At 46.8% G+C, this 27500-nt stretch overlaps 5 protein-coding genes and 1 non-coding gene across 8 annotated transcripts in view; 3 read left to right on the forward strand and 3 right to left on the reverse strand.

Annotated features, from left to right (window-relative positions):
* The window catches only part of LOC126577395 (gamma-aminobutyric acid receptor alpha-like), a 47544-nt gene extending 42632 nt beyond the window's left edge, over positions 1 to 4912 (reverse strand). The window contains exons 1-2 of the mRNA XM_050238997.1: positions 4810 to 4912; positions 2853 to 3141 (exon numbers count right to left, since the gene is read on the reverse strand). The gene's annotated coding sequence lies outside the window, so the exon portion shown is untranslated. The remainder of the gene's footprint in view (positions 1 to 2852; positions 3142 to 4809) is intronic.
* A 6977-nt stretch (positions 4913 to 11889) lies between these two features.
* LOC126577398 (arylsulfatase B-like) lies at positions 11890 to 17595 on the forward strand. The gene is made up of 5 exons (XM_050239000.1): positions 11890 to 12456; positions 13649 to 14038; positions 14776 to 15028; positions 15126 to 15283; positions 16476 to 17595. Exons 1-5 carry the CDS (start codon positions 12334 to 12336, stop codon positions 17361 to 17363), a joined length of 1812 nt encoding a protein of 603 aa, XP_050094957.1. The 5' UTR covers positions 11890 to 12333; the 3' UTR covers positions 17364 to 17595.
* Positions 17596 to 19203: 1608 nt separating this feature from the next.
* On the reverse strand, positions 19204 to 19275 carry Trnae-cuc (transfer RNA glutamic acid (anticodon CUC)). The gene has a single exon. It is a non-coding gene; the product is annotated as a tRNA-Glu (tRNA).
* A 1016-nt stretch (positions 19276 to 20291) lies between these two features.
* LOC126577394 (arylsulfatase B-like) lies at positions 20292 to 25190 on the forward strand. 3 transcript variants are annotated; one of them, XM_050238996.1, is made up of 4 exons: positions 20293 to 21730; positions 23216 to 23629; positions 23694 to 24488; positions 24584 to 25190. In XM_050238996.1, exons 1-4 carry the CDS (start codon positions 21224 to 21226, stop codon positions 24686 to 24688), a joined length of 1821 nt encoding a protein of 606 aa, XP_050094953.1. In that variant the 5' UTR covers positions 20293 to 21223; the 3' UTR covers positions 24689 to 25190. The 3 variants fall into 3 exon arrangements, with proteins under 3 accessions (XP_050094950.1, XP_050094953.1, XP_050094952.1); XM_050238995.1 differs by having other exon boundaries at positions 20293 to 20396; positions 21175 to 21730; positions 23694 to 25190; XM_050238993.1 differs by having other exon boundaries at positions 20292 to 21730; positions 23694 to 25190.
* Positions 25191 to 25534: 344 nt separating this feature from the next.
* Positions 25535 to 26584, forward strand: LOC126577415 (ER membrane protein complex subunit 10). The gene is made up of 4 exons (XM_050239031.1): positions 25535 to 25648; positions 25721 to 25981; positions 26052 to 26342; positions 26419 to 26584. Exons 1-4 carry the CDS (start codon positions 25577 to 25579, stop codon positions 26491 to 26493), a joined length of 699 nt encoding a protein of 232 aa, XP_050094988.1. The 5' UTR covers positions 25535 to 25576; the 3' UTR covers positions 26494 to 26584.
* The window catches only part of LOC126577410 (growth arrest and DNA damage-inducible proteins-interacting protein 1), a 937-nt gene continuing 5 nt past the window's right edge, over positions 26569 to 27500 (reverse strand). Inside the window, exons 1-2 of the mRNA XM_050239022.1 lie at positions 27141 to 27500; positions 26569 to 27075 (exon numbers count right to left, since the gene is read on the reverse strand). The exon at positions 27141 to 27500 is cut by the window's right edge and continues 5 nt beyond it. Of these exons, the coding sequence (XP_050094979.1) occupies positions 26609 to 27075; positions 27141 to 27500 (827 nt within the window). The 3' untranslated portion in view covers positions 26569 to 26608. The remainder of the gene's footprint in view (positions 27076 to 27140) is intronic.

Raw genomic sequence — 27500 nt, forward strand, 5'->3', positions numbered from 1 at the left:
ATCCTTTTGTCTGTCAGAACAACAAACGTCAGATCCGAAAATGGGTTTCTTTTCGGTCAACATCAAGATTATAACGTAGCACGACGGATGATGAGTCCCGTTTTGGTACGCCATCCATCTGTTCCCCTTCGCCCTTTCGAACGATCGATCGACAAACGACAAGCAGGCAAGCAAGTAAAGGGAGATCCAACATCTGGCCCGGTTGCATTGTTCAGCCAAGTCTCATTACAGCGATCCCTTGGTCCCGTCGGTGCATCCGGCTACATGGCACCATCCACAAGACCACAAGACCGGCAGCAGACCGGCGGTTGATATGAGCACCACAATTAGAGATTGGCCTGGTTCGAGCACATGCCCACGGCCCACGTCCGCTTGTCTGTCCGCCATTATTATTAGCCCGGCACAATCCGTCAGTGCTTGACCCTTTATCCGCCCCACGCACCCTCCCCCCAAAAAGCGGTCGTGCCAGTGACATAGATTTGTCGACGACGACGACGGCATGCATTGAGTAGAGGGGCCTCGACTCAGTTTGAAGGTTAACCGGGAGAACGGCCTCCACACTAGGCCAAGCAGCTTTGACGCAGAAGATGGCGTGTGGTCTCTCCGACAATCCTTCGCTCTATTGTCCTTTTTTCCATATTTGAGGAGCGCGCCATCCTCCTTCTCCTTGGCGTTCCTTCCCCGCTGACTTTCTTCTCCATTCTTCTTGAGGCCCATTATGTCGGAAGCGGTCCAGTAGGGGGATTGGTTATGTGTTCTGTGACTTTCGCAAATCCACAGGGAGCTTGGCTGTGTGTGCCCTGCTGAAGAGACGGCAGCAGCACTCCGGGCATGCTATTGTGGGCTCCGAACAACGGTAATGACTTTCTCACAAATCACGAACCGGCATCACGAGGCTGGGGCTCGATGGCACGACTTATGATGATGCACTTGATGCATGGACGCTGGAGAGTTCAATCTTTGCTGCAGTTCTCGAAGGAGAACCCGTTCGTTAAAGACTTGGCCATCTTTAGGGCTTCGATTAAGGTTTTTTTTTATTTTATACTCTTCTGCTTTGGTTGGTCTATTGGTTGATCTATTATTAAGTGATTTTAAAAGTGCAATGAACTGCCTTTCCAATTGAATTGAATTTAACAACAAGCACGTTCGCCTACAGTTGTCCCGGCTGTGGTTAACACCTTTTAATCCAATCCTGCAAAGAACATCTCAGAGAAGCTTAAGTTGTAGTTCTAAACTACAAGTCTGGACTACAAATCCAAGAATACACCCTCAGTTACAAGACTCGATTACATTCTTACAAGGATTAAACTAGAACTAGAGCCCGTACAATCCCTGCACATTATCCTGGATCGATGCTAAGTACTCACCGCACCGCTTACTACGCTGCTGCGGCCATTATTATTCTTCCCAAAAGAGCATTTCACCAAATTGACCGTCCACTCCATTAGAAATCCGGAGATTTGCGGACCTCGAGACCGGCTGAAAACGATCCTCCCAAAACATCGCCGATTACCTCGGGACAATGCCGGGACACAACATCCAACCTCACTCCATCCCCAGGACATACCTCCGCCCCGGGGTGGTCGCCACAATGGCACGAATTCGCAATCAAACTAATTTCTCTGTCAAAAATTCGGGACAACCTGTTTGACCAACAACCACCCCCTTTTTCCAGAGGACCATTACGAACCCATCCCTTCAACCCGTTCACCCTCAGCTTCATTCTCTCCTGCTTTCCAACATCCGACAGACGTTCACCTGCCCAGCGTGTACTGCTTCCGGTGGGAACGAAAACTTTCTAATTTATTGTCCAAGCATCTCGGAAAGTCGGCAAAAGAAAGAAGGTGCGAGAATGGCGGCGAGTGAGCGAGCAAACGAGCGAGTAGTAGGCGAGGACTCACTCGCTCGGGAGCCTGTCACCGGCAGGCAGGTTGAACGGCTTGGGTTTTTCGCTGGCTCCAAAGTGTCGACGAGCAGCGCCGGTGCCCAGTGTCCTCGCCGCCGGTGGTGCTTCCTTTGGAGGACCTCTTAATTTAAGCCTCTTACCGCCTCCGGTGCAATCCGGTGCTGGCTGGCGGTTGGCCAGCCCTCTGAAGGAGGACACCGGAGGAATGGTGCACGGATTGCTTCGATTGTAAATTAAGCTGACAGCACGGTGCCCGAACAGAGAGGGTTGGAGAAGGTGTTTTGGGGGGCTGTCAAGTAACATTACACCAGAGCCAGATCCAGAACCAGATCCAGAGCACATTGGGGAGCGACGCAAGGCGATCCGTACGCGGCACGATCGTAAATAAGTGCTTCATGGGTATTTGGCTCGGTGATTACGAGTGGCAGCGGTGAATGAATCTTCAATAAGATTTCTGCACGTTCCCGTACAACACGCAGCGAGAGAGAGAGAGAGATGCCGGATCTTTTGAATGTTTTTCCGATAAATCTGGGACTCTGAATGGAGGACACACTGGCTGCTGTTGCTGTTTCTCCAGTAAGTTGGACAAGTGATATCCCAGAATGGCATTCAGTGGTTTTCGGTTGTCTCGGCTGACATGGCACAGTGAATACTGTGAGCTAAGGTTGTCAAAAGGACTTAGAGTTGAAGTTGGAGCACCATTTATAGATTTTACTCCACGTCTTCTACTGCTGGCTGATGGCCATTTTATGCTGGTACCGATAAATGGTCAATACTAATTGCTTGCTTACGACAGACTAGAACCAAAAGAGATGTAGGAAGAATTTAGAAGCCAGCATCCGTCTATATTCCATCCTGAATAGCTTGTTCACCCAAAAGATAAACTCTTCAATCCAATTTCGCCACCAATCCAATGATTTCTCATTCAATATCTGCGAGTACTTACACTCACTTCCGCTGTGCACCACGTTGGCCATTCTTTAATTGGACGTCACTTGCTGCTTCGGTCCGATTTCATCCTACCGTCCCTGTCTTCTGTCTAACACCACTGATCGGTGCACTTTGTGCCACCAACACGATCACGATCAGCTTCTGAACACTTGTCACACAGCACACAGCACTCGGAACCAACAGCCACTGTCAACGAAGGCTGCATTTGCAGTCCACGCGGACCACCGGAGCTACAACCCACCAAGGAACACACGAACCACACGCCACGTCACGGCTCGAGGATGCTAGAGAACCGAAAGTGAGCCGAAGGAAGGCCGCTTAAAAACCAAACAAACATAAGAGCTGTTGATTGAGCTTCTGATTAAAATGCAATCATTCAGAAGCTCGCTCGCTCGCTCGCTCGTCTGTCGCGGTGCAAACCGTTTTCTGCTTCTCAACTCCAATAAACACACCACAACACACCCCACACACTGGCCACGGCCAGTTGGTACTGACGGATGTGAGCGTGGAGCGCAACGGAAGTTGATTCGCTGAGCGTTCTGGTCGAAGGCGATGATGTTAACGAAGTTAACGCGTGCAGCACCAGTGCCTCGAGCGCAATGAAAAACTCGTTACATCAGACCAGCTTCTCCAGGGGGGGGCCTGGGTGTCTTCAAGTGGTAGTCCGTCCGCTGTTTATCGAGTTTATCCTTCTTGTACCGCGTTGCAGGTATTTTGAATGGAATGTTCACGTTCACTCGTCCGCTTTCCGTGTGTTACCGCACATTATACACCGGACAGCAGCAGCAACACAAGTAATAACGGGGTGTAGGTGAGTTTTTTCATTTAATTTTCCCGAAACTAAGAATGCCTCCCTTAGAGTAACTTACACAGCTCACCGAGAGGATGCATCGTTCACCTCCGAACAGTTTTCCCTTTGATGAACGCGCGGGCGAAATGTAAAACTTTTGGCATCGACCAACAACCGACGGGTAGATCCGTTCTCATATCCTGGTGCTGGTGCCCCCCTTTTGGGGTCCTTACCAAATTAACACGTTTTCTTCTTGTTGTGCTTTGCAGCTTCACCACCAAGGACGACGACGACGACGACGACGCTGTTCATCTTCGACAACATCGGGCCACTCGTGTCTATCGATAAGGAAATTGCTTCATTTCACGTCTCATCACCGGCGGCGGGCAGGCATCCGACACCGAGGATATAATGCCAGCATGCAGACACCGGGCACCGCTGGGGCCTGGTTTCACTGGATTCTGTTTGCTATCAGCCCCTGTGTGTGCGATGCTTATGTGTGCGTTGAGTGTGTGGGAAAGATCTTGAAAGAACTTTCCACCAACTGTTTGCCTTCTCCTTCTGCATCCCTCTTCTCACACGCAACATTCTCACTGGTGGCGCATACCAGCACGATTTTCACGAGAGGCCTTAACAATGGCCGAAAAGAGGCACCGCCAGCCGGCTAGCCAGCCAGCCAGCCCCGCTGGTCGGTGTGATTGGTTTTAAATTAAATTTTACTTTAACGGCTTCTTTCATTTTCCACTTAGCCAGACAGTCTTACGCAGTCATCGCTCGGTTCGCGACGTTTTTTTCTCTCTTTTTTTCGGAAATTCTCACTTTCCACAACCCCCCGGGTGTGTTTGTGCGTGCGTATGTGTTAACAATGTGGCCTTACATTCTTCTCATTTCCTTTGGCGGGGGGAATATTTTTTTTATTCGCTGTTGTTTGCTTAAAAGGTTTGTCCTGGAATGCGCTGCGCTTAGTGAAGCGATGTAAGCTTCAAAACCAGGATAACCTTCACAAAACACAAACGGCTTGAAGATGCCACCCGAAAGGGTGGTGGAAAAACATCAAACGATCACTTCACAGACACACTCAGGGTCAAAGGCAGCCGAACGCCTCCGATGAATGAAGAGATGCCATCGAAGCAGGCAGAGCTGTCAAGAGGCCACTACTAACCAAGCAACCACTAGCGAGCAACCAAACCCGAGAGAACCGCCACGCAGGCCACGATGGCCACACTGGCCTGCACGTTGCCCTTGCCGTTGCGTTGGCAGGCACGTTCGAACCCGAAGCAATCAGAACAGTGACTGACGGACTCGATGGTGACTCGTCAACGCCACGCCAGCGACGACACGTGCCCGTTCCTGTGGCCGTTAGAGTGGGGCACAAGACTCAAGAACAGATCACATCTCGCACTCGGACACGACGGCAGCGAAGATGTGATCCTCCGGAAAGCGCGAAATTTGCCGAGTGGCCAACACCAGCGACGAGTGAAACCGAAGCTCAACACGTGCTTTTCCCGAACGGTACTCGCTGTTCGGTTCGCATCGAACCGTTTCGCCCGCCAAACCGTAGTAGGACCGTTAGCACTAGCTACTTCTTGGCTGCTTGGATTTGGATGGAACTTGGAAGAGAAACTCGGTGACTCGGTCGTCCCAAAGTCGGCGAAACAGCTGACCAACTGGCGGTGTGGTACTCGTCTTAAAGATATCTGGAGTTGAGTCTGGAGGTCTTGGGCTCTAGATTTGCTGGTTAACCGCTACTTAACACACTGTAACTCCTGGCGGACGCGGCCTACGCCTGTCGAGTGCACTGGCGTGTGCGATGACGTCGTGTGACCGCGAACTAACCGAATGATTGCTGCTACTACCGCATAATTATGCACGATGATTAGGCAACTAACGCGTTTTGATCTGAGTCTAATTTCCCCGAGTGTGGTCTACAGTAACTGAATCTTAATTTAAGGGGAGGGCTTCGATATTTAATTTTTTTGTGAAACATATTTTTCCCTGAATATTATTTTTGCATCAATCAAAGAGAAACTGAAAAAGTTGTAGATTTTTGAAAATTCACGATTCAAACAAGGTTCCATACAGCTCGCTACAGTGAAGAGCGTTCCCTCCATCGTACCGTAAAAACTACTGCACCGATCCATTTGAAATGTTTAACACAAAATTTGTACATTCTTTGTCAGGTATTCCCGTCGAGTTTTCATAAAAGTTGTTGATACTTTTTTTTAAAGAAATTTTTAAAAACCGTGTTTTTAGGCAACATAACAAAAAGCATCACTTTTTCAAGTTCAAAACTCTGCCAAAAATCGAAAAACTGGAATATCAACACAAACTTGACGGGACTACCTGAATAAGCTTATAATCTATCAAAAGAATACCGATTTGTATTTTTCTGACAACCCATCACGGAGCTACGATGGGCTATGGAAAAAATACCTTTTCGCAGACACACCTTCAAAAATTTGATGCCATTGACGGAATTTTTAATAAATGTTCCTCAAAATAGAACCAAATATTCTTCAAAAGTTGTAGTTTAATATGCCATTCATTTGAAAAATGAAATTGAATGGTTACGTCACAAAAAATCGTCAAAAATAAACCTTTTTTTTGTCCACAAATTACCGAAGCGCCTCCTTTAGCCACAGGCATCTTGCTTTTTCCAGTTAACTCACATTGGCTGAATTTCATTAGAAAATGGTAAGAAAACCAACGAAAGCACTGGCGTTAAGCTCCCCCCGTGGTGGTCGCAGATAATGAAATCTCATTAGAAAGTGATTGAGTTGAATTGGATCTAGTGCTTGCTGGCCGGCAAGCAGCGAGAAAGGGCAGAATCATGTCACCATACTCGTCGTAACCGGCAACGCGCAAAATGGAAAGTAATGAGTGCAGTCTGCGCCGTCTTCTTGTCTTGGTCGTCGCCGTTGTTGCCGTCGCATCGTGAAGAAGATGCGGATGTCATTCAGAAATGATATCTTGCTAATTAAACTGTCAATGCTAGTTCTGCAAACAAAAGTGGGCTATAGCAGTGGTGCCCTTTCGCTCACGGCACTCAGCTGATGGTGGTTCTCGTCGTTGGTTATTTTATGGGATTTTTTAGCGCTCGCTTCCGCTTCTAGTGCTACATCAGGGAATCTCACCAAACACAGCCTTGTGCGGTCGTCCTCTAGCGAGCGCTGGCCCGGAAATTAACAAACTGGATGCATTATTAGGACATATGTGGGATTAGCGTTGATGCGATGGTATGTGATTCGCACCTGTGATGCACTAACAAGCTAACGCTAGAATTTTAGCTTCATTCATGTCCCGTGATCCTTAGGTGAGTTGTGGAGAACTGTCAGTCTCAAAGGCCATTTTGATTCAACTCGCCACGAAGAACGGGAGGCCTCCATGCTTTCTGTAATGTAGATGCACCTTGCCACGAAATTCTCAATTTGAAACAGAGCACGGACTTGTTCATTATATTTTACGAGGATAATTGTACTGGAATGTTGCCTTTGGAAGCACCTGTGTTCAGCTCCAGTAAACCTAAACTATGGTTAGCGAGGCTAAACGAACCGAAAGAACCACAAACCACACTCAAACTGGACACCAGCGTCATGGTCCAGCAAGCACAGGGACAGAAAACTATAATCCGTCAACGTTTCCCTCGACCACCGTGCACGACAAGAGTTTAGAGCTACACTGACGCCGATCTCAGATCCGTTGCCAAATTCAGGATCCGTATGTGTAATTGAATACAATTTGAGAATTTAACATTCTTTTCGCATTTCACATGGCGACCAGATTAACAGAGCGCATTTTGACATTTACACCAACCAGGGGAAGTCCCGCACGTTACGGAATCTGTTTTTTTCTGTTTTTCTCGTAAAAGTAAGTCAATGTCATCGTTCCAGTGCCTGCTCCGTTCTCAACTGGCGTGACGAGAACTTTTGTTGACCGACATCGGGAGCGGCAATGACAGCAGTCATCGGTCTGCCAATTGCTTTAACACAGAGAAACTCGCTACCAGCCTGTTTGCTATCCGAGTTACTCTTGGGTGGATAGCAATGCTAGGGGTGCTGGGGTACTAATGGGCGGAAGGACGGTTGGTGTTTCCGGATATCCATCGGACTGGAAGATGCTCGATAAGGACCCTGGTACCCCTAGGTACCTGCTCTCGCTTTCACTCACTTTAGTGCCCTCATCTTTCGGTTGCTTGGTGTAGATTTTTCAGTGATAAAATGGACGCATTACAATTGTAACACATTTGAAGCTAATTCTAATGTTACTGCTACTGCTGTTCAACAAGTAATAATGTTCTATTTCTACTGATGAAAATGTGGTAAAAAGCTAAGAGAAAAAAATATAACGTACTTAATGCAATTTACCTCAATTCGAAGTGATGAATGTTTGAAAATATAGAGTTTGAGATCATCTGCTGAAACATTTAATAGAGACTTATTGAATCTATTGTGCATCGATGCTAAATGCATCGTTAAATCGGCGACAAATGTTATTTATTGGAATGTTTTGATGCGCAAACCTTTCAATAATTTCAAAAATGCTGAAGGTGATTCATAGAACCATTCAATTTAGTATATCAATGTAGAGTATGGCACTAAAAAACTAAATTTAGCATGGTAGACACATTCCTTTGTTTCCATTGAATCGAAAAACTTGATCGATTTTGTTCAGTAAAATTTATTGACACTAGTATTGTAAGAGAAAATTATAGCGGTAAGAAATATAAATTGATTAGAAAGCATAATCGTGCCAAAAACATCTGCTATTCTTATAGAATCAATACAAAAGTAATGGGAAGGTGATATTTGATCTATTTTATCACTATATGAATTCCAATAAATGTAATTTTAATCCATTCATTGAGATGTAAAGGACTAAACATGCGATTTTAGTTGTCTAACTTCTTCTAAATTCTATTCTAACAAGCTGATCCAGTTTAGAATAATGCAAGCTCCTGCATTTCGCAGAGTACCTGCCTCTGCGGACCCTTCTGTGATAGCAAACTAGACCAAACTCCACCTCGACACTTCGTCAAGGTCAAACACTTTGCCGGCAACAACAATCAACTGCACCGCGAATCGGCGAACGGGTTCCACTCGATCCCGACCTGGCCTGATGTTGGCGATCTGCAATTCAACCGTTCGCTGAAGGCGTCGAAGTGTAATGAGCGATTAAACTATACACATACATCCAGCCGTCCCAACAAAAAGCCCTTCAATCCACTACTGCTGCAGCAGGGACAGTTCCATTTGATTTATCTCTTTCCCGGCGGTCCGCCGATACGCGCTGACATTGAATCGAGCCACGATCTGGGCGCCATTTTGCATGCATTCTGAACAGCCCGTCCCTTGTTCAGTGTTCACCCTGTGAGGAGAGGTTTGGCTGGTGGGTAAGTGGGCATAAAACTGGGCCACAGTGCGCCACCCAGTGTGCTCGGTTTCCCTTTCATCCGAGGTCCGTGAGGTTAACCACGTCGAAGCTTCCAGAGCGGAACTCTCGCGAACCTCTTTAGTGCAGGCCACAGCAATCCCAAAACGAATTCCTATCTGACCATTCGGACACGGACACCCACGCACGGACATGGGCACGGGATTCTATGTCTTCCGTCTCGTCCTGGCATGGTATGTGCCGCAAATGCCGCGCGATTTTTGTCTTCCCGCCTTTGTTTTGCTCCATCGAATGTGCAATCATGCGTGGCGCGTATGATAATGAAGCTTTTTACTGCCTCGCCGACCACCAGTCAGGTCCTTCCTCTCCTCCTGCTCTTTGTGCGTCACAGATTTCCCAGTCAGATTTTCCGATGAAAGCACCACCCTGCATTTGCATACCTTTTCAAGGGGCACGTACTTCGACGAGGCACACATCCACCGCGCACGAGCGCGCGCCCTCTGGCACCGTTTAATGGGTTTTCCCGTCTGATTATGGGCCACCATCACCGCCTGTCTGTCGGTCTGTCTGCCGTGCAGAACATCCTTGTGTGGACCTTCATTACATTCAAATTCAACTCCCAATATGCGAAAGAGATGAGATGTTCCGGCGCGCCTAAGGAAGCGCGAATCGTGCTCGGGCTCGGGCCGTCTAACAATGAGCGGCGCGGTTATGATTTCTATTTGTTTCCAGCTTTTTCACCCAGCCCACACGTACAGTTTTCCCCGTGCCGTGCTGGAAGCGATGAGCATATTGAGCATTTTTCAAAATCGTCAAACCACCCGCCCTCCGGGGAGTAAAATACGACAGGAATCCGTTCGCCGGTACAGGGTGACACGACCTCGGCCACAACCAACCAACCACTTGGGCACGTATCCTTGGAATTCCTACCCCCCCGGGCGAGGGGTGGTGTGTGATATTTTTTTATTGGTTTTCCCTTTCATTGCGGATTCTTAATTCATTGTTTGAACAGCCAAGGGCTTCGAGGCCTTCATTTAGAACATTTTCGCGCCAATGAGGGCGAACGTACGCACGCACGCACGAGCACATGTTGTGTGGCTCCAATTGATTACGGACGATGGAGGTCGATGAAGTGTTGCCCGGGAAAGCCGGTTCCATATGAGGGTACTTGGGGGGAGGGATTCTGTCGTTAACGGAGGACTATTGCTTTAGGCAGAGCGAGCGTTTTAGAGTAAATGCTGTTCAAACACGCGTGAAAAGCGCTTCATCTTGGACATGCTGAGTGATGTCATCGTATTCGTTTATCAGATCCTCTGCGGAGAAGATATAACTTTTTTATTTGATCAACCTTTTTTTTTCAAACAAACGTGTTCAAAGCTCAATTAAACTGAGCCTTAAAGTTTATTATTTGTTTCTTTATTAATTTTTAGAATTTATGTAACTTACACAGAGCTTTGAAGCCCCGCTCAGTGAATCGCCGCACACTACCAACATCGACTTACCCAGCCAATCAGCTGCTGTAATCAAACGGGTTGACGGATCTCGCTCAAAATTTGCACAATAATTAAGAACAGTTGTACCAATCTTGGATAAAAAAATCAACTTGATCCGATAGCCCAGTCTGATTTAAATCGACTATTCCCGGTACTTTCTTGACGGAATGTAAATGTTCCTCAAAATAGAACCAAATTGTAGCACACAAAAGTTGAACTTTAATATGGCTATCACTTGAAAACATAAAGTAGAATGGTTACGTCACACAAAACCTTCGAAAATGATCCTTTTTTTGGCCAGAAATTACCGAAGCCCCCCCTTTAAACAACCTTCTGTATTGTTACACTATCAACAACTGGAACTTCTGTTACGTGTTCCTGGAAGTCCTGGCGACTTAACACTGAATTCTTCATTGAGGATTGTTAGTTAGAGGAGAGTTAGTCAATCTCTGCTGGCAACTTTTCCTTAGAAGAGCAAATAAAACCCGTAAATGAATTCTTTACTCAAAAAAGCGCTTTATTGACTATCTTCAATATCAAATCAATGCTTCGTTACAGTATTAGCTAACAGCTTTAGCCATATGGTTATGGTTTATCCGGCATATCATCATTGGATTGATTTTTGTTTCACCTTCAGCGCGATAAGAAAATGCTGCCATGAAATGAGCTGGTGGTAAGTTCATGCCCATTACCACCGATTGTAGCAATCTTTAATCGTGTTATCTCAATCTGTACTCAGTGGTACGATAGGGGTGCGATTGTGGTACGAAATGTTGGGCAAAATCAATTTATTTCTCTTTCGATAATATAGAATTAGCATAACTAACAAATGATTTTACGGCCCAGACAAAAACGAATAAAAACCCCATCTCGCGCATAAACAGAATAATTTACCTACCGGGAAATACCGTGCTGATAGCATGTTTGACACATTATGTGCCCCCGCGCACTCTGGATTGCAATTATGTGGTCCACTGTCACAGTAGCGCATAATAGAGAGAAAAAAATCCCCCGGCATTGGGTTTTATCCACCGAATCATGCTGTGGCGCCCAGTTATGCTGTGTAATCACACGGGCACTATTATCTCGCACCTCATTCAAACGACAGTTAACCTCACCGCAACGCATTAGCTTCTTGCTCCCACCTCACATTGCCAACAGGTTTGCTTTGCCTGCTCCTTGAACTTGACAAACAGATCTCCAGGCGTACCAGCGGTGGCAGCTCTAGCACGAGCCATGCCCCAGAACGTCGCTGCTGTATTTCGCGACTGCAACGCGACGTTGGAAAGGGCAAACATGTTTGCCCCTTAAAATATAAGCCACGCTAGGTGTGAGCCACGAACGATCAGTCAGCTGTGAGCCACCGCTGGATGCAGATGACGCGAACCGTCCGGTGCGCCTGGTGCAGTGTCCATTAAACATCCGTCTCGTATTGTCTCGTAAGTACCACACAGGCGTGGACAGTGAAAGCCCTAAGCATATACAGAGAGATACAAACGCAAAAAAGCGAAGCGAAAAGACGTTCAATTGTGCCACAACATAACTCAGCCAGTGATCGGCAGTGATCCAGCGTTGCCGGGGGGCGGTTTGAAAAGGGAACGGAGTGGCGGTGGATTTTTTTTCTGGAATGATCTCTCGATGAGCCCCGTAGTGCCGCACATTGTCACGTTGCCAATTGTTGATATTATACAATTCGATTTCAAACTCGCGAGCTGAGTGTGATTACAACGCGAGACACACGGGCATCGTGTATAGTGTGCGCGTGATCGGACACGAGACACATCGATAGCGCGTCGTCCTTCATTATGAAACTCGATTCGATCAAGTGCGCGACCGGGGTGATGGTGATTGTGAGTCTCGTGGTGAGCTTAGTGGTTACAGCTGCAACACCACCTCCGAACATTGTCATCATTGTTGCCGATGATCTGGTAAGATGCTTCGTACCGAGTTGAGAGGGTTGTGAGGTTGTGATGCGGGTGTTTGGGATGCAATATCGTGTGTAGTGGCATTTGCTGATTAAATTAGTATCTGTTTCCGATCTAGAATGACAGATCAAGAAGAAAGACTGTAACCAACGATTTGAAAAATTAGTAAATCATGAGATAAGAAGTAGTTAAAGCTACAGTTTACTTTTATTAAAATTATCCTAAAGTATTTTAAGTGCAGCAAACCATATTAATTACACTGTACTACATAATGAGTGCCGTGTATTTACATGCCTGTACTCCGTTCCTAACACCAGAGATTGAAACCAGACTATGAAACAGGCCCCCGTTACGCTCACCTCATAGCGAAAAACGGAGGAATGCACTTTTAGTATCTCACAAAAAAATCATATCTCAAAAACTGATCATTATTTTAACGTGAAACTTGGCATGGATGTTAACAACAGTACTTACAACCTACAAAAAATACGAGAATGAAAAAAAATCGTTAGCACTAGCAAATTGTGTACCGAGTCCTGTAAAAATGGGTAACTCAAACAACATTTTTATTCTAATTGATTTAAATTGAATGGGACACCTTCAAAATATGCTCCATTTGCCACAATTTAACTCTGCCAACGGCCCTTCCTATCATCGAAACAATTTTTATAAGCGATGTCCGGGATGGCGTTCCAATATAGTCACCCATAGTAAAAATCGCCGCTCACTTCTGAAATCGACTTACATCTGAAATCAAAGCTGCTGTAAATAAACGGGTTGTCCGATCCCATTCAAACTTTGTACAATAATAAAAGACAGTTGTACCAATGTAGGAAAAAAATCTCGACTCGATCCAATTGCCCATTCAGTTTTAAATCGACTATTCCTTTTCTGGCAATCCAGCAGGTCTGTTAATGTACTATTTGTTCATATTATACTTCCTGCTCTTGAAGCATAATTAAATATTAGAATCGAGATTAGTGTAACGATGTGAAGGTACAAAGTATTGTTTCCTTTAGAATATCAACGGATTGTTAAATGAAGGATAAAATAATGACTTTAATTTATTGAAGTAATTCATTGTTTTTTGTTAATTGTTCACCTAAACATATCTTGCATTTATACATGCATGCAACACATAACATATTCTTCTGCTCTAACTAAAATCAAATATACGAATCCTATCCACTCGCAGGGCTGGAACGATGTCAGCTTCCACGGGTCGAACCAAATCCCAACGCCCAACATCGATGCCCTGGCCTACGACGGTGTCATCCTGAACCGCCACTACGTACCACCACTCTGCACTCCCTCCCGGGCATCCCTGATGACGGGGCGGCATCCGATCAACGTTGGCATGCAGAACGATGTCATCATCTCGGATCAACCGTGGGGCCTTGGGCTGGACCAGAAGCTGATGCCCCAGTACTTCCGCGAGGCCGGCTACCGGACGCACCTGGTCGGCAAGTGGCATCTCGGGTTTTTCCGACAAGCGTACACACCGACCCGCCGTGGGTTCGAGACACACTTCGGTTACCTTGGTCCCTACATCGACTACTGGGATCACAGTCTGCAGATGAATGCGGTGAGTTGGGACTGGACTGGATGGGGACCCAGTCCCAACGTTTGTTGGGACTGGGTGCAAGTGGCACACATTTCTCCATCCGATTGGTTAGGTCATTGATCGGTACTTTGCCATGTTTATTGCACATGTGCCTGGTAATTCCCGGGGCAGAACACCTGAACTTGATGTTTTATTACGCAACATCAAGCCATTTGTGTTGCAAAGTCAACGGTGCACTGCATGTACTTCCGCTTGATGTTTTAATTAACCTTTTTAGAACATTTTAACGCAGCGCAATGAAACGTCAAATACTGGTTAAAATACTACCTCCCTTGAGGACCTCAATAACGTCTAGATACCAACTGGATTCGTTAAAGCTGTCTTCCTCTCAACATAGAAGTTGCCCTCGTTTGCGTAGTATTCTCACGGGTGGTGTGTATCTTAAACAACACAGTAACCTTACTACCGTGGTGCAGTTGCGCAACTAATTTATTATTCACCACCTCATCGTAACGACATTGAGCTCGACGGAAGCTTATCTGGCCGGGTCGGAGAAATAGTGAAGGCCAAAGGCAGTTTATTGATGATAGAGTGTAGCTTCAGTGCTAGCGACTGCTTGTCCTTGTAGTGCAGTCTATGCATGCGTGCTATCACCTCTTAGATGAGCTCAAAAAATGGAACCATACCGCTGCTCAATAGAAGAAGATTGTTTCCGATTCCGCTCTCGTTCACTCACTCCTTCACTCACTCACTCACAGACATCCGCCCGGGGACTGGATATGCGGCGGAACACAGCCGTCAACTATGATGCCCGCGGTACCTATGCGACGGATCTGTTCACCGCGGAAGCGACCCGGCTGATACGCACCCACAACACCACCGATCCGTTCTTTCTCGTGCTAACCCACCTAGCACCGCACACCGGCAACGAAGACGATCCGATGCAGGCACCGGAGGACGAGATAGCCAAATTTTCTCACATCAAAGACCCGAAGCGTCGTACGCTGGCAGGTTTGTGACCGGGAGGGGGATCCCGTGCCGTTGACGCGTCCCGTCCCGAATGCATCCTTTTCTAATCGCTTCCTTTTTCCTCCCCGTACCCAACTAGCGATGATATCCCGGGTTGATGTTAGTGTCGGTATGGTGTACGATACGCTACGGGAGCGCAAAATGCTTGATAACACCATCATACTGTTCTACGCGGACAATGGTGCACCGACGGTCGGAATACACGCCAACAGTGGCTCCAATTATCCGCTGCGTGGGGTAAGTGTGGCCCTGACAGTTTGGGTTGGTCCTTATTTACATGTTGATTGAATCGCGGTTGGCTAATGGATCAAAGTTAGTTACCAATTACAAAGTAATTTAATTTTAATTTTTTCCAATTTTTATGTACGTCCAATTTATGTTTATGTTTTATGCAATTTGTATTTTTTTTTAAATGCAGTTTAGCTTATTGTGACATGCACATTTCGTGCCATCACAGCGTCTATTGTCCATTTCTATATTCAATAGTTTTGGATAGCTTTACTCCTTGCTCGGAATTTAAGAATCTATGCTTAAGGTGCAGCATCGGTAGTTTTTGGCCAAAAAAGGATCATTTTTGACAAATTTTTGTGACGTAACCATTGACCTTTATTTTTTCAAATGAATGGCATATTAAAGTACAACTTTTGAAGCATATTTAGTTCCAATTTGGGGAAGATTGATTAATAACTTCAACCATGACATCACATTTAGGAAGTCTTCGTGTCTTCGAAAAAATACTTTTGGCGGTGCCCATCGTTGCTGCGTGATGGGTCATCAGAAAAATACAAATTCATATTCTTTTGATAAATTATAAGTTTATTCAGGTAGCTCCGTCAAGGTTTTGTTGAATTCCTTTCTTTCGATTTTTGTCAGGTTTTTGAAGTTGAAGGTGATGCTTTTTGTCCTTTTGAAGGTGATGCTTTTTGTCCTTTTGCCTAAAAACACTATTTTTAAAGATTTGTTTAAAAAAAACTATCAACAATTTTCATGAAATCTCGACGGGACTCCCTGGTAAAGAGTGTACAGGTTATGTATTAAAAATTTCAAATCTATCGGTCTAGTAGTTTGTACGGTACGATGGAGGAAACGCTTTTCAAAGTAGCGAGCTGCATGGAGCCATGTACAAAGCGCAAACATTCTAATCTATATCTTTGTCAGTTTATTATCAGTTAATCCAAAAAAATTACATAATGTTCTTGAAAGGATCAGCATTCAGGGAAAAATGATAAAAATATGTTTCACAATAAAAATTAAGTGCCGAAGCCTTCCCTTAAGTAACTTCTGTTGCCACCTATGCAAGATTCCGTTCTATACCTAAGAACTTTTCGTGGGTTCCGGTACATTTTATCCCAATATATTATAGTATTTAGGAGTTAGAGAATACAAACATTTCATACACGAATGCGTCTCCTTCCACTCACCTTCACAGCAAAAATCATCCCCATGGGAGGGTGCTGTCCGTGGCGCGGCACTACTGTGGAGTCCACTGCTCACGAAAAAAGGATACGTCTCAGAACAATGGATACACGTCAGCGACTGGCTGCCAACATTGGCCCGAGCGGCAGGCATTCGCAACATTCCGCGACGCGACAGTGCCATCGATGGACAGGATCAGTGGACCACTTTAAAGTCTGGCATGATCAGCCTAGAATCCGCTCGATCGATCGTCATGAACAACGTGGAAGATAGTTGTCACTTCAGTAGCTACGTCAAGCTTGGCTGGAAGTACGTCAATGGGACCTGTTCCGATGGCGAGTTCGATGGTTGGCTGGGAGATTTGGTGCAGCCAGACCAAAATGAGACCCTACTGTCGGATGAGGACTACTACAAGCACCTAACGATACCGGGCAGCATCGGAGCAGCGTTGAATCTCTCCCGAGAACAGGCGGAAAAACTTCGCCACAGGGCTACCCTAAAATGCTCCCCCCATAGCCCCGATGACATTCCCTGCAATCCACTCGTCGCACCTTGTCTCTTCAATCTGCACGAAGATCCGTGTGAAAGAAACAATCAAGCAGCGAAACATCCAGTCCTGTTGACCACGCTACAAGCCGAGGTACTGTACTACCGACTGCGTAGTGCTAAACCCCGGAATCAACCATCGGACAGTCGATCCGATCCGGCACGGTTCAACTACACCTGGACCTGGTGGCTGGATGAGCTGGAAGGGCGCCAAACGGCCGCAGACATTGCGTTGGCCTCGATGGTGGCCGAAGTTGTGCTCGTCCTGTTTGCCGTGTGTCTCGCGGTGAAGCTATGCTGGTGTTACTGCAGACAGCAGGTGAGAACACCCTCTAGTCCGCAAACAAAAACGTGAATTCTGCGTATTATCGGTGGTAATGAAGATGATGGTGACAGCGAATGGCAGTTCCAAAGAGCGTTCTTTCTGCCCTTGTCTCATTTAGGTCGTTCAGGGCTGGTCACGCTCGTGGACCTGATAAGAGTGCGTTGGCTAGACTATTCACAATGTTTGCAGCGTCGTGATTTTACAGTTCTGTACTGACCTGACCCTGATATTTTGGGGGGGAAATGTTGGATACAGTTATAGGACAGTTGAATAAAGTCATAAAGTATACTGAGATATCTGAAGCCCTTTGTTTGTGAGACAATAATGATGGATTTAATTCTTGTATTCACAGTTGGATATGTTGGAACGTCTCCTGTCATTATCTTTTATCGTGAAACACATGTAAACTGGATTTACGCGGTAACGCAATTCACAAACAGCACTATAATGTGTAATATAGGCAGCCAGTCAGTTATAAAAACTATTAAAAACTAAGAGATAGTCTTGTTTCTGCACTCTGTGACCTGAATAATGAAGGTTTCTTTATATATTCTTAAAGGTAGAACTACCAGACAGGTTAATCTACTTATTACTGTATTTACAAATAATATTGCAGGGTAATACTATTCTTCATCTCATACGAAACACCCTAAAAGCATAAAAAAATCTCACGTTCGTCCCATTGGACCAAACGCAATCAGTCAAGGTCGCACAATTTACGCGCTTCATTACTGGCCACGGATAGCGGAATCTCATGATTACATTGGCCACTTCTATTCGGACTTTAATTAAACCTTATCAAGCAGCTCAGCGAATGCACGCAAAAATAACGTGAAAGGAAAAATGAATGAACGTATTACCCGCAATTGATTGCTTCCCGATTCTGGATTCGCAGACACAGTAGCCGCTTATTAAGATGCTCTATCTTGACACAGCATCAATCAACGCGACAGGGCTCAATTCGAACATGCACACCTGTTCGTTGCTCTTTGCAAAGCCGAAAAAGATCGGTTTGAAGCGGATACAGTAATGAACTTTGTGTCTAAACTTTATGAAGCAGCCTCTTTGGAGTTTGTTCTATCTGTAATAATGCATCGCCATCATCAACTCGCGTATTCATATTGCTACTCACGAAGGCTGATAGTAAAACGATGCCCCTCGCAATCACACAGTACGTAACGCAGGCCTATCACGTGCGATCGGTCAATCGCCGGAGCCCCGGGGCCGTCAGCTTCATGCTTGCAGTCGGCCTACTACAAATCTCCCTATCACTCTCGTCGCCACGCAAAGCACCAACGGCTATGCCACCGAACACTTGCCTACTACTGCAATCGTTGCCGTCGTTGCCGTCCACAGACGCGATCAGGCGCAGTGCAATAGTCCGTACCGTATCGCGCCTGCTACGCTTGCCATCTTCTCAAATGACGTTTTTGTGTCATCGTAAATTAGCCGGCCCCGTACCGGCCCCAACTACAATCAGCTGTTCCAACACGCGCGCCACACAGCACAATCCGTTTGTGTAGCTATACCGGTCGGATGAAAAAGAATTTCCGCCATTTGTTTGCATACCTAAGGCAGGGGGAGGGGGCATAATTTTGCAATCCATTTCCATCTAGGTAGTTGTCAGGAAGGGGGGGGGGGGGGGAGGCACCGGTTTCAAAATTCGCGTTTTTGTGCAAGGTTACAATGATGAGTATAGGTGGTTGACTATAAGTGTTGTCTATTGGTCCCTAAATCTGCTTCTCCTCCAACTCTTTCTATTAATCTCATTTTTATTTCAATTAAATTGCCATCACCCAAGGGCAAAAAACAGTCGAAATGCAACACTTTCTCGCTTTGTAGCATAACGTAGCATAAAAATAGATGCAGTTTCCCATACCGGGAATCGAACCCGGGCCTTCCGGGTGAGAGCCGGATATCCTAACCACTAGACAATATGGGATTTTAATTAATCAAATTAATCAGATTTTGTTGACTTAGTGAAAAACTTATCAACACCATTTTTTTCATCGTTACACAGTTTAGTAAGTAAAACCAAGCAACTTTCCATGTTAATTTTGGCTATTTACACCTGCTTTCATAATTAATTGAAGAATGAAAAGCATTTAATAATGCAATCGGAACACATTGAAAATGGCAAGGCCTAGTAAACCAATGTTTATCTCCGAAATAGAGCACCAAATGCTAAACAAAATGTAGGTAAATTGGAAAGGCTACATCTCTGTAGATATGTACGCAGCTGTGAGGAGCATCAGCAACAATGCTAGCATCTGATTGTTTTCCGGTGAACCTTTTTTTTCCTCCCTGTGGGTTACAGGGACAATACGAAACGTTATTTGTGTTCCGATTCCAGTACTTCCTCTGATCCCTTCTTATCCTTTCTGATACATTTAGTCAAAATAATGTTATTTTTAGCAATTCGATTAAAATTGAATAGCTATCGGCGAGTCCCAAACACTACAGCTAACGATCATTCCTGTTCTTGCCCCAAAAACCCATATTAATGCACCAAAGGCTACCACAGTTCCTGGCGCTATTAATCACGTTCCACGGTCTGCATCACATTCACGCCCCACTGCCTGGCAACAAATTATCCAAAAAATGCAACACAATACGCGGCAAATTGCGGAATTATTCGTCGTATCATTCACGCAGTGGCGCTTATAGTTATCATATCAGACAAAGACACAATCCTTTCCTGATGGAGCCTCTCGGCGCTAAGACGTGTGCTGTGACGCGGTAAGTGCGTCTCGACGAGCGCTCATTCTTCACAGTGATAACGACGAGGAGCGAGCGGATGTCTTCAATCGAGTTTCACACCGCACCTCTACAGAAGCCCCTCCCCCCAAACACAGATCTTGTTACTGCGTTTGTCGCGGTCGCGATCCAGAATGCGCGGCGGCAGTGGCGCTCACCAGCAGCCAGCGAGCGTCAGACCGTCAGTCCGTGGCTAGACATTCGCCAGTGCGGATCACTGATCGTGCGCCCCCTCCAGCTCCGGATACACCAGGTGTGTTCCAGTGCAAGTGTGGTCTGGCTGTGGTCAGCAAAATCTTCCGCATGGTAATCTAGTCACCGTGATTGTTGCTGTGCAACTGAAAGCTTCTGGGCAACGCGGGAACGTGTTTTTTTTGTGAACTGGTGAATGGTGGCAAAAAGTGGAAGTCCTCTAGACCGAGGAAGAGTACTAGGCCGGTCAACGCACTAGCACCCGGTGGACCGAGTCCCAAGAGACCTTCCGTTGCCATACGTTAGGCGCCAGTTAACCACTCGGATCGGGAGTTTCAGTGCTTCGTAGTAATCGAAACCGCTTCGCACCAAACGCAGCCAGTTCCGTCCCATAAAGAGCAAGGCAGCGCGGCAGCGGTCCCGGGTTGGTTTGATTGGAAACGGGAAGACCACCACCAGAAGACGCACGCGGTTTGTGTTGTGGGCCCACCAGCAGCATACCAGTCGCCTCGAGTCGCAGAGAGAGAGCGAGCGAGACACGAGAGAAAAACAGAGAGAGAGAGAACAAGTGGCGTTGATCAGATAAAATGTAATTGCTTTATTTTGTTCCGATTTATCGCACCAAGAGATCGGATCGGTTGGGCGGGCAGACACGGCAGATCACTGGCTGTTCTGTGGCCACAAACTTCTCTTCCTGATATCAGTTCCCGTGTGAGTTCTCACAGTGACAGTGCGGTTCTATTCTATAAAAAAAAAAGAAACAAAGCTGACAATTTAGGGTTCGTAGAAGGGCCGAAAAGAGACGAAGAGCGGAAGCGGTGATTGAAAGGCGTGCACCTACCGTGCGGACGAGCGACCGATGAACACTGATTCACTGTCAGTGTCATTCCAGTTCCCTCAAGGTCGCAAAGAACCACGGACCCATAGACCGGAGCGGCACGATGGAAAGGATCGCGATCGTCACCCTAGTGATGGTGCTCATATCTTGGGCCACCGTCGCTGAACCCCTTGGACCCCCGGAGCGGCCACACATTGTGTTTATCATGGCGGACGATATGGGACTGTATGATGTTAGCTTCCACGGATCGAACCAAATTCCGACGCCCAACATTGACGCACTGGCTTACGACGGTGTCATCCTGAACCGGCACTACTCCGCTCCGATGTGCACGCCTTCCAGGGCAGCATTAATGACGGGGCGGCATCCGATCAACGTTGGCATGCAGCACTACGTCATCGATAGTGATGAACCGTGGGGGCTCGGGCTGGAGGAGAAGCTGATGCCACAGTACTTCCGGGAGGCCGGTTACCGGACGCATCTGATCGGCAAGTGGCATCTAGGGTTCTATGCGGAGCCGTACTTACCTACGAACCGGGGCTTCGATACGCACATCGGATACCTTGGACCGTACATCGATTACTGGAGCTACATCTCGAAGATGAACAGTGTAGGTATTTAGCCGCATGAAATTGGACACATCTCAGACCACAAATAAGCTAAACACATGGTAAAGGTGTCATTTTGTAGATATTTTATCTAGCTATTCATAAAAAATAGCGATTAAATTATTGGGTCACGTTGCATATGAGTTTACGCACTTTTGGTTTTATGCGACACATCATTTGCTGCACAGTAGTGAACGAAGTCTCATTGGTCATTTTTTCACCCCAATTGTACATTACAAATGGATGTTTAATCATTTTACATTGTTTCTGTAGTTTTTGTTCTAGAATAGCCCAATATAATTGTATTAGACGATACTGTGGGCAATTTGATGGATTGATGATTTTTAGTATAAAATCAACGCTGTTGTTTCGATAGCAATTTATGATCTCTGTGCCATTACAGCAGCTTGCCAAATCGGGCCAGAATTCAAAGGGACCTTTATGAGACTTAATAAAACGTAGAATGATCTTTTCCAGGCATTCTTCTTTGTACAAACGGCCGTTCATGGACCTTCCCTTCATGAAAACTTTCGTTTTTAAACCACAGCTGCAGATCGCTTGCCAAATGAGCAATTTAAGGGCAATTTTATCTACGTAAATGAACTAAAACGTTCCTATCGTATTCCCTTTATGATTATTAAGTCAAATTTGTCTTCTGGTTTTTGCCAAAATGCAGTGTTACGTGGATTTTTTCTCCAGTCCAAGTGATTTTTCATAGTGAGTGTGCAGCCTTTTTTTTACACCCTTCGTGTTCCATCGGCGATAACTTTTGAAGGTATGGTTCGATTTTAGTTAGACAATTTTTTATCACTAAAAGAAAAGACGATGACCTTTAAAAAGACACCAACAGAGTAGCAAAGCGACTACTAGGAGCGCTACAGTGAGTAAAAAAATGCGGCCAAATATTAAGTGTTCCAAGCTTTAACCAGTTCTCTCTTTGTGATACAGACATTAAGGTATTGGAGTTAAATCTTGTTTATCATCATCTGGGAACTGGGCGATGGTGCAGAAAACCAAAAAAAAAATCGGATTCGACGTCCAAGGCCAACGTGATTCTATCGTTCAAGATCAAAGTGGTGTCTGCCATTGATTGTCCCTGCCCGCGTATAGCTACTGCTAAAAACAGGCCGCTAATTTTGGGCCAATAACCAGTTTATGACCGGCATGCAGCACCTCAGCTCCTTATCTCTCTGCAACAAACTCACCGCCTTCCGGTGGGAGATTTTGGATTTCAAATTCCACGAGGGTGTCGTTGTGCACACCTTGCCCTATTGTTATTAGCCTGGGAATCGAATGGGAGTGTACAAAAACAAACAAAATGGTTGGCCAGAACAGAATGTCAAGTTCGTGAACGTGCCCACAAACTGGTCTAGACTTGAGGTCGGTCGTCCGTTATCACTGCTCAAACAAACTCCACCGAGCTGATCGTAAATCGCACGGTGCCACGCTTTTCATGTGACTCTCCTTGTCTCTCGCCCGCGCTACAGGCCACCTTCCAGGGGTACGATCTACGTCAAAATCTGGCCGTCAACTACGAGGCAAATGGGACGTACGCGACGGATTACTTCACTGAGGCGGCCATAGATATCATTCGCTCGCACAACCGAACCGGTGAACGGATGCTACTCGTACTGAACCACCTGGCACCGCACACGGGGAACGATGATGCACCACTGCAGGCTCCACAGGAAACGATCGATAAGTTCGCGTATATCCGGGATGTTGATCGGAGAACCTATGCCGCCATGATGTCGAAGCTGGACGACAGTGTGGGGCAGGTTTATCAGGCCCTCCAGCGGTACGGAATGCTCGAGAATTCGATCATTGTATTTATCAGCGACAACGGTGGTGTTACGCGTGGTATGCACAGTAATACCGGTTCCAACTATCCACTCCGTGGTGTAAGTATCCGGTGCCCAATAAGGTGTGCGTTCTGTTAACTTACTTATCGTTACGATTCCTTAGCAAAAACATTCCCCCTGGGAAGGAGCGGTCCGTACGGCGGCCCTTATCTGGAGTCCGCTGTTGAAGGACCGGCAACGGGTGTCGAACCAGTGGTTCCACATCTCGGACTGGCTACCAACGCTAGCATCGGCTGCCGGTATTCCGGCGTACCGGGGTAACGACCTGACCGACATCGACGGTATCGATCAGTGGGAAGCGTTAGCGTACGGAACTGGGAATCCCCGGCAGCGCGTCATGAACAATCTGGACGAAATCTTCGGTTACACCAGCTACGTGGACAATGGGTTGAAGTACGTGAACGGTACGACCCTGGGTGGGGTTAACGATGGGTGGTACGGTGCGATCGATGACAGCGATCAGTTGCCCTCGGACGAAGAGTATCTTCGCACCGTTATGGCGAGTCACGTCGGTCGGTTGACCAAGCTGGACGAGAAGGTTGTCTCGTATCTGCGGCAGCACGCTCGCATTGACTGTGGCAATGACATTGGGAACCGTGACTGTAATCCACTCGTGAGGCCCTGTCTGTTCGATATCATCAACGATCCGTGCGAAATGCACGATCTGTTCGATCGGTATCCGGATCGGGTGCGCCAGATACAGGAGCGCGTCGAGAAGTATCGGTTACGGGCGGCCAAACCACGGAACCGGCCTCATGATCCTGCCGCTGATCCGAGTAAGTTCGGTGGCGTGTGGAACTGGTGGAGGACGGATCCATCGCGATCGGATTTGGATGTGGCGACTGCGCATGCGATACCACCGCCATCGCACTCCCTGCCCAAGGACACGCAGCTCATTGTAATTATCCCGATCGTCGTAGGGTGTGTGATCTTTGTAATTGGTACCTTAATTTATCTTTCGAACAAAAACGTCATTAAACTGTGCCGGCGCAGGACGAAGCAGAGCTCGGCCAGCATGCCCAGCGAAATCCCGACGACCAGCAGCGAGACCGGGGCCGAGGCGAGTGCTGGTGTAGGCGGTGCTGGTGCCGGTGGTAAACCGAATCCGACCGATGCCGTCTTTAGCTCGAAAATCTACGTCATTAGCGATAGGGATATGGACCGGTGAAGCGACCGGGGAGGGGGCCCGTGTGTTTGGTAAATTTGTCGATTTGTTCTACTTCCTTTTGTTTAATTAATTTTGTATGATAAGTACTAACACACTGAGAAGAATGGAATGGAACGGGAGGAGTGCAATTAACACGGTAGAGTTGATTAAATTATTGCGAAAGTTCGCCTAACGGAGTGCGTAATGGTTTCTTATTAACAGTACGGTGCGGATGGGCCGGGAGGGACGCTAAACAATACTAATCGGGCGGCAGCTGGTGGTGATACTAAATTCTTTTATTGGTACACGTTAAGAACATTCCTTTCTTTGCCCCTTTTTCCAGCGAAACTAAACCAAGTGCCTCATGCTGGACAGGAATTGGATGGTCATCTATTGAGCATCAAAAATGACTTCATCTGTATTGCCTCTGTTGGACATTAATAAAATATTCGAATTTTACCGATCATGTTTTATCAAATCACGTGTCTCTTAACCCTTGAAGGGTTTTATTTTCAAATATTTGCATACCACTGTTACAAACCATGTTTATGCCTGTATGTTTAACCAGAAGTGGATCGTAATAGGCGAGCTGGAAATGATTTTTGACCAAATTACTTCAATTACAGTTATTTTACATCTATTTTAATTATTTAATATACTTCGTAAAGCGTAAACAAGCAGTAAATACGTAAAAATCAATCTATCCGGTTCGTAAAGTATTCGAAAATTGCCTATAAACCCCCATCACGCACACACTCGCATCCAATTTTCCAAAACACACCCCGCGAGCTGTCATCCTCAATTTGGTGGTCGGCGAAAGGAAAATTTCGCGCTCCATCATGAATTTATTAGTGAAAATCGTTTTTCTGATCACCTTCGGGGTACTCAACACGTTCCTTTACGTACAGGCCGTAAGTAACATCGTTCTCCTTTCGACCGGCACCGCTAGAAACCGAACTAATACCCCCTCACGTTTCCTACAGAACTCTCTAGAGTACGATGGCTGGCTGAATATAGCTCTTTATCACGCGTTGGACTACGACGAACCGACCAAGTTCACCCTCCGGGGTAACGTGACCATCACGAACCGTAACACGGGTCTGGCATCGGTCGCCCAGGAACCGCTCTCACTGCAGGATCGCAACAAGCTGAAGCGTCTGGCACAGGAGAACCGTCTCTATCGATTGCAGGCGCACGTTACCGATTCCGACGGTGTGACCACCTTCCTGACCTCCTCCAAAGCGGTATGTTGCGAGTAAGAATGTTTCTAGAAAGAAGTGCTTCCGCTGATCGTCCTTTCGATTTCCCTTCCAGTGCGCTCTGGCCAAATCACAGCTCACGGATGTGCTGTGGGTTTCCCTCGATCATACCGGCACGGTAACCGGTGTCACGCAATCCGTCAGCAACGGTAACACAAACAACTGTCTCGACCTGACCGCCACCGACGTGGATGTGCTTGATGAGTTCAATACCGACGTGTACGTGAAACACACCGAATCCGCACCCATTCCCGATACGGCCAGCTTCATCCAGAAGATGGAACGCGAGCGAGAAGCCAGGGAACGCGGTGAAACGAAGGACAATCGAAGCTTCTTCGCGAAATATGTAGGCAGTCCGGCGTACCGTTGGAGAGAGTTTAGTGCCAGCAAGTTAACGACCCCTTTACGTTTACCCTTTGCAGTGGATGTATCTCGTGCCGGTGGTCATTCTGTTACTCATCTCTGCCACCAATCCGGAAGCCGGACAGCAACGTTAGGGCTAAGGCGTAAGTGCCGTGACTGCCGAGCCGTATTGTGAAACCAAAAAAACAAAAAATAAAACGCCAACCTGGTTACTGGTTCACTAAAGCAAGGAGAACTATATTAATGGCGCTACTTTTTGCCTTTCCCGCTCGACACATCTACCTCGGCCTCCAGCTCGGCCGTCTTCTTCTGTAACTTTTCCATCATTTTCTCCTCCTTCTCCTTCCGCTTCGCTTCCTTCACCTTCTTGCGGTCTTCGCGTTCCTTCTGCGCCAGCATCTCCTGGAACCGTTCGTCACGCGGATCCACCTTGAAGCCAAAGTGTCGCCGCACCTCCTCTACCAACCGGTCCTTGCGTTCTTTGGCGGCTCGTGCTTCACGTTCTTTCTTTTCGATCTTCGCATTCAAATCCGACGTCCACTGGTCCAGTTTCTCCAGTTTACGTGCAATTTCCGCCTCCCGGGCTTCGGTCGCCGCCTTACGGGCCTTCTGGGCTGCTTCGTTTGCGTCCATCATTTGGCGCAAGGTGAAGGGAAATGCCACCTTTTCGTATTCTGCCCTTTCGTACGCTTCCTTTTTAGTTGGGAAGCAAACTCCTGCAAAGAAGCGAGCATAAAAATGATTAGCTGGCCATCGTACGAGCAAGCGATCGGTCACTTACGGGGATCCGTTCGACTACCCTCGATGCCGTATCTTCCGAGCATCATCCGCCGGTATTTGACCGTTTCGTGGATCCACGACTGGGACTGTTCGTACGGTAACACATCGTGCAGCATGTTCCGGTGCTGTGTCAGTAGGCGCGATTTGTTCCGCAGCCCATCGATACGTTCCTCGCGTGCTTCGACCGACTCAACATCGTCCACAAACGTTACCGGCAACTCATCCGCATCTTCCGCTTCCTCCAGCTCGGCCTGTTTTTTCTCCAGCCGCGCCGCACCGATTGTGAGGCTTCGGAACTGTCCAAGGTATTCGGCGGCACCACTCCGCAGCGCTAGAAAGGGACGCACCTTGCAGGAAAACA

The sequence above is a fragment of the Anopheles aquasalis genome, chromosome 3 (genome assembly GCF_943734665.1).
Source record: "Anopheles aquasalis chromosome 3, idAnoAquaMG_Q_19, whole genome shotgun sequence".
Classification (NCBI taxonomy): Eukaryota; Metazoa; Arthropoda; class Insecta; order Diptera; family Culicidae; genus Anopheles; species Anopheles aquasalis.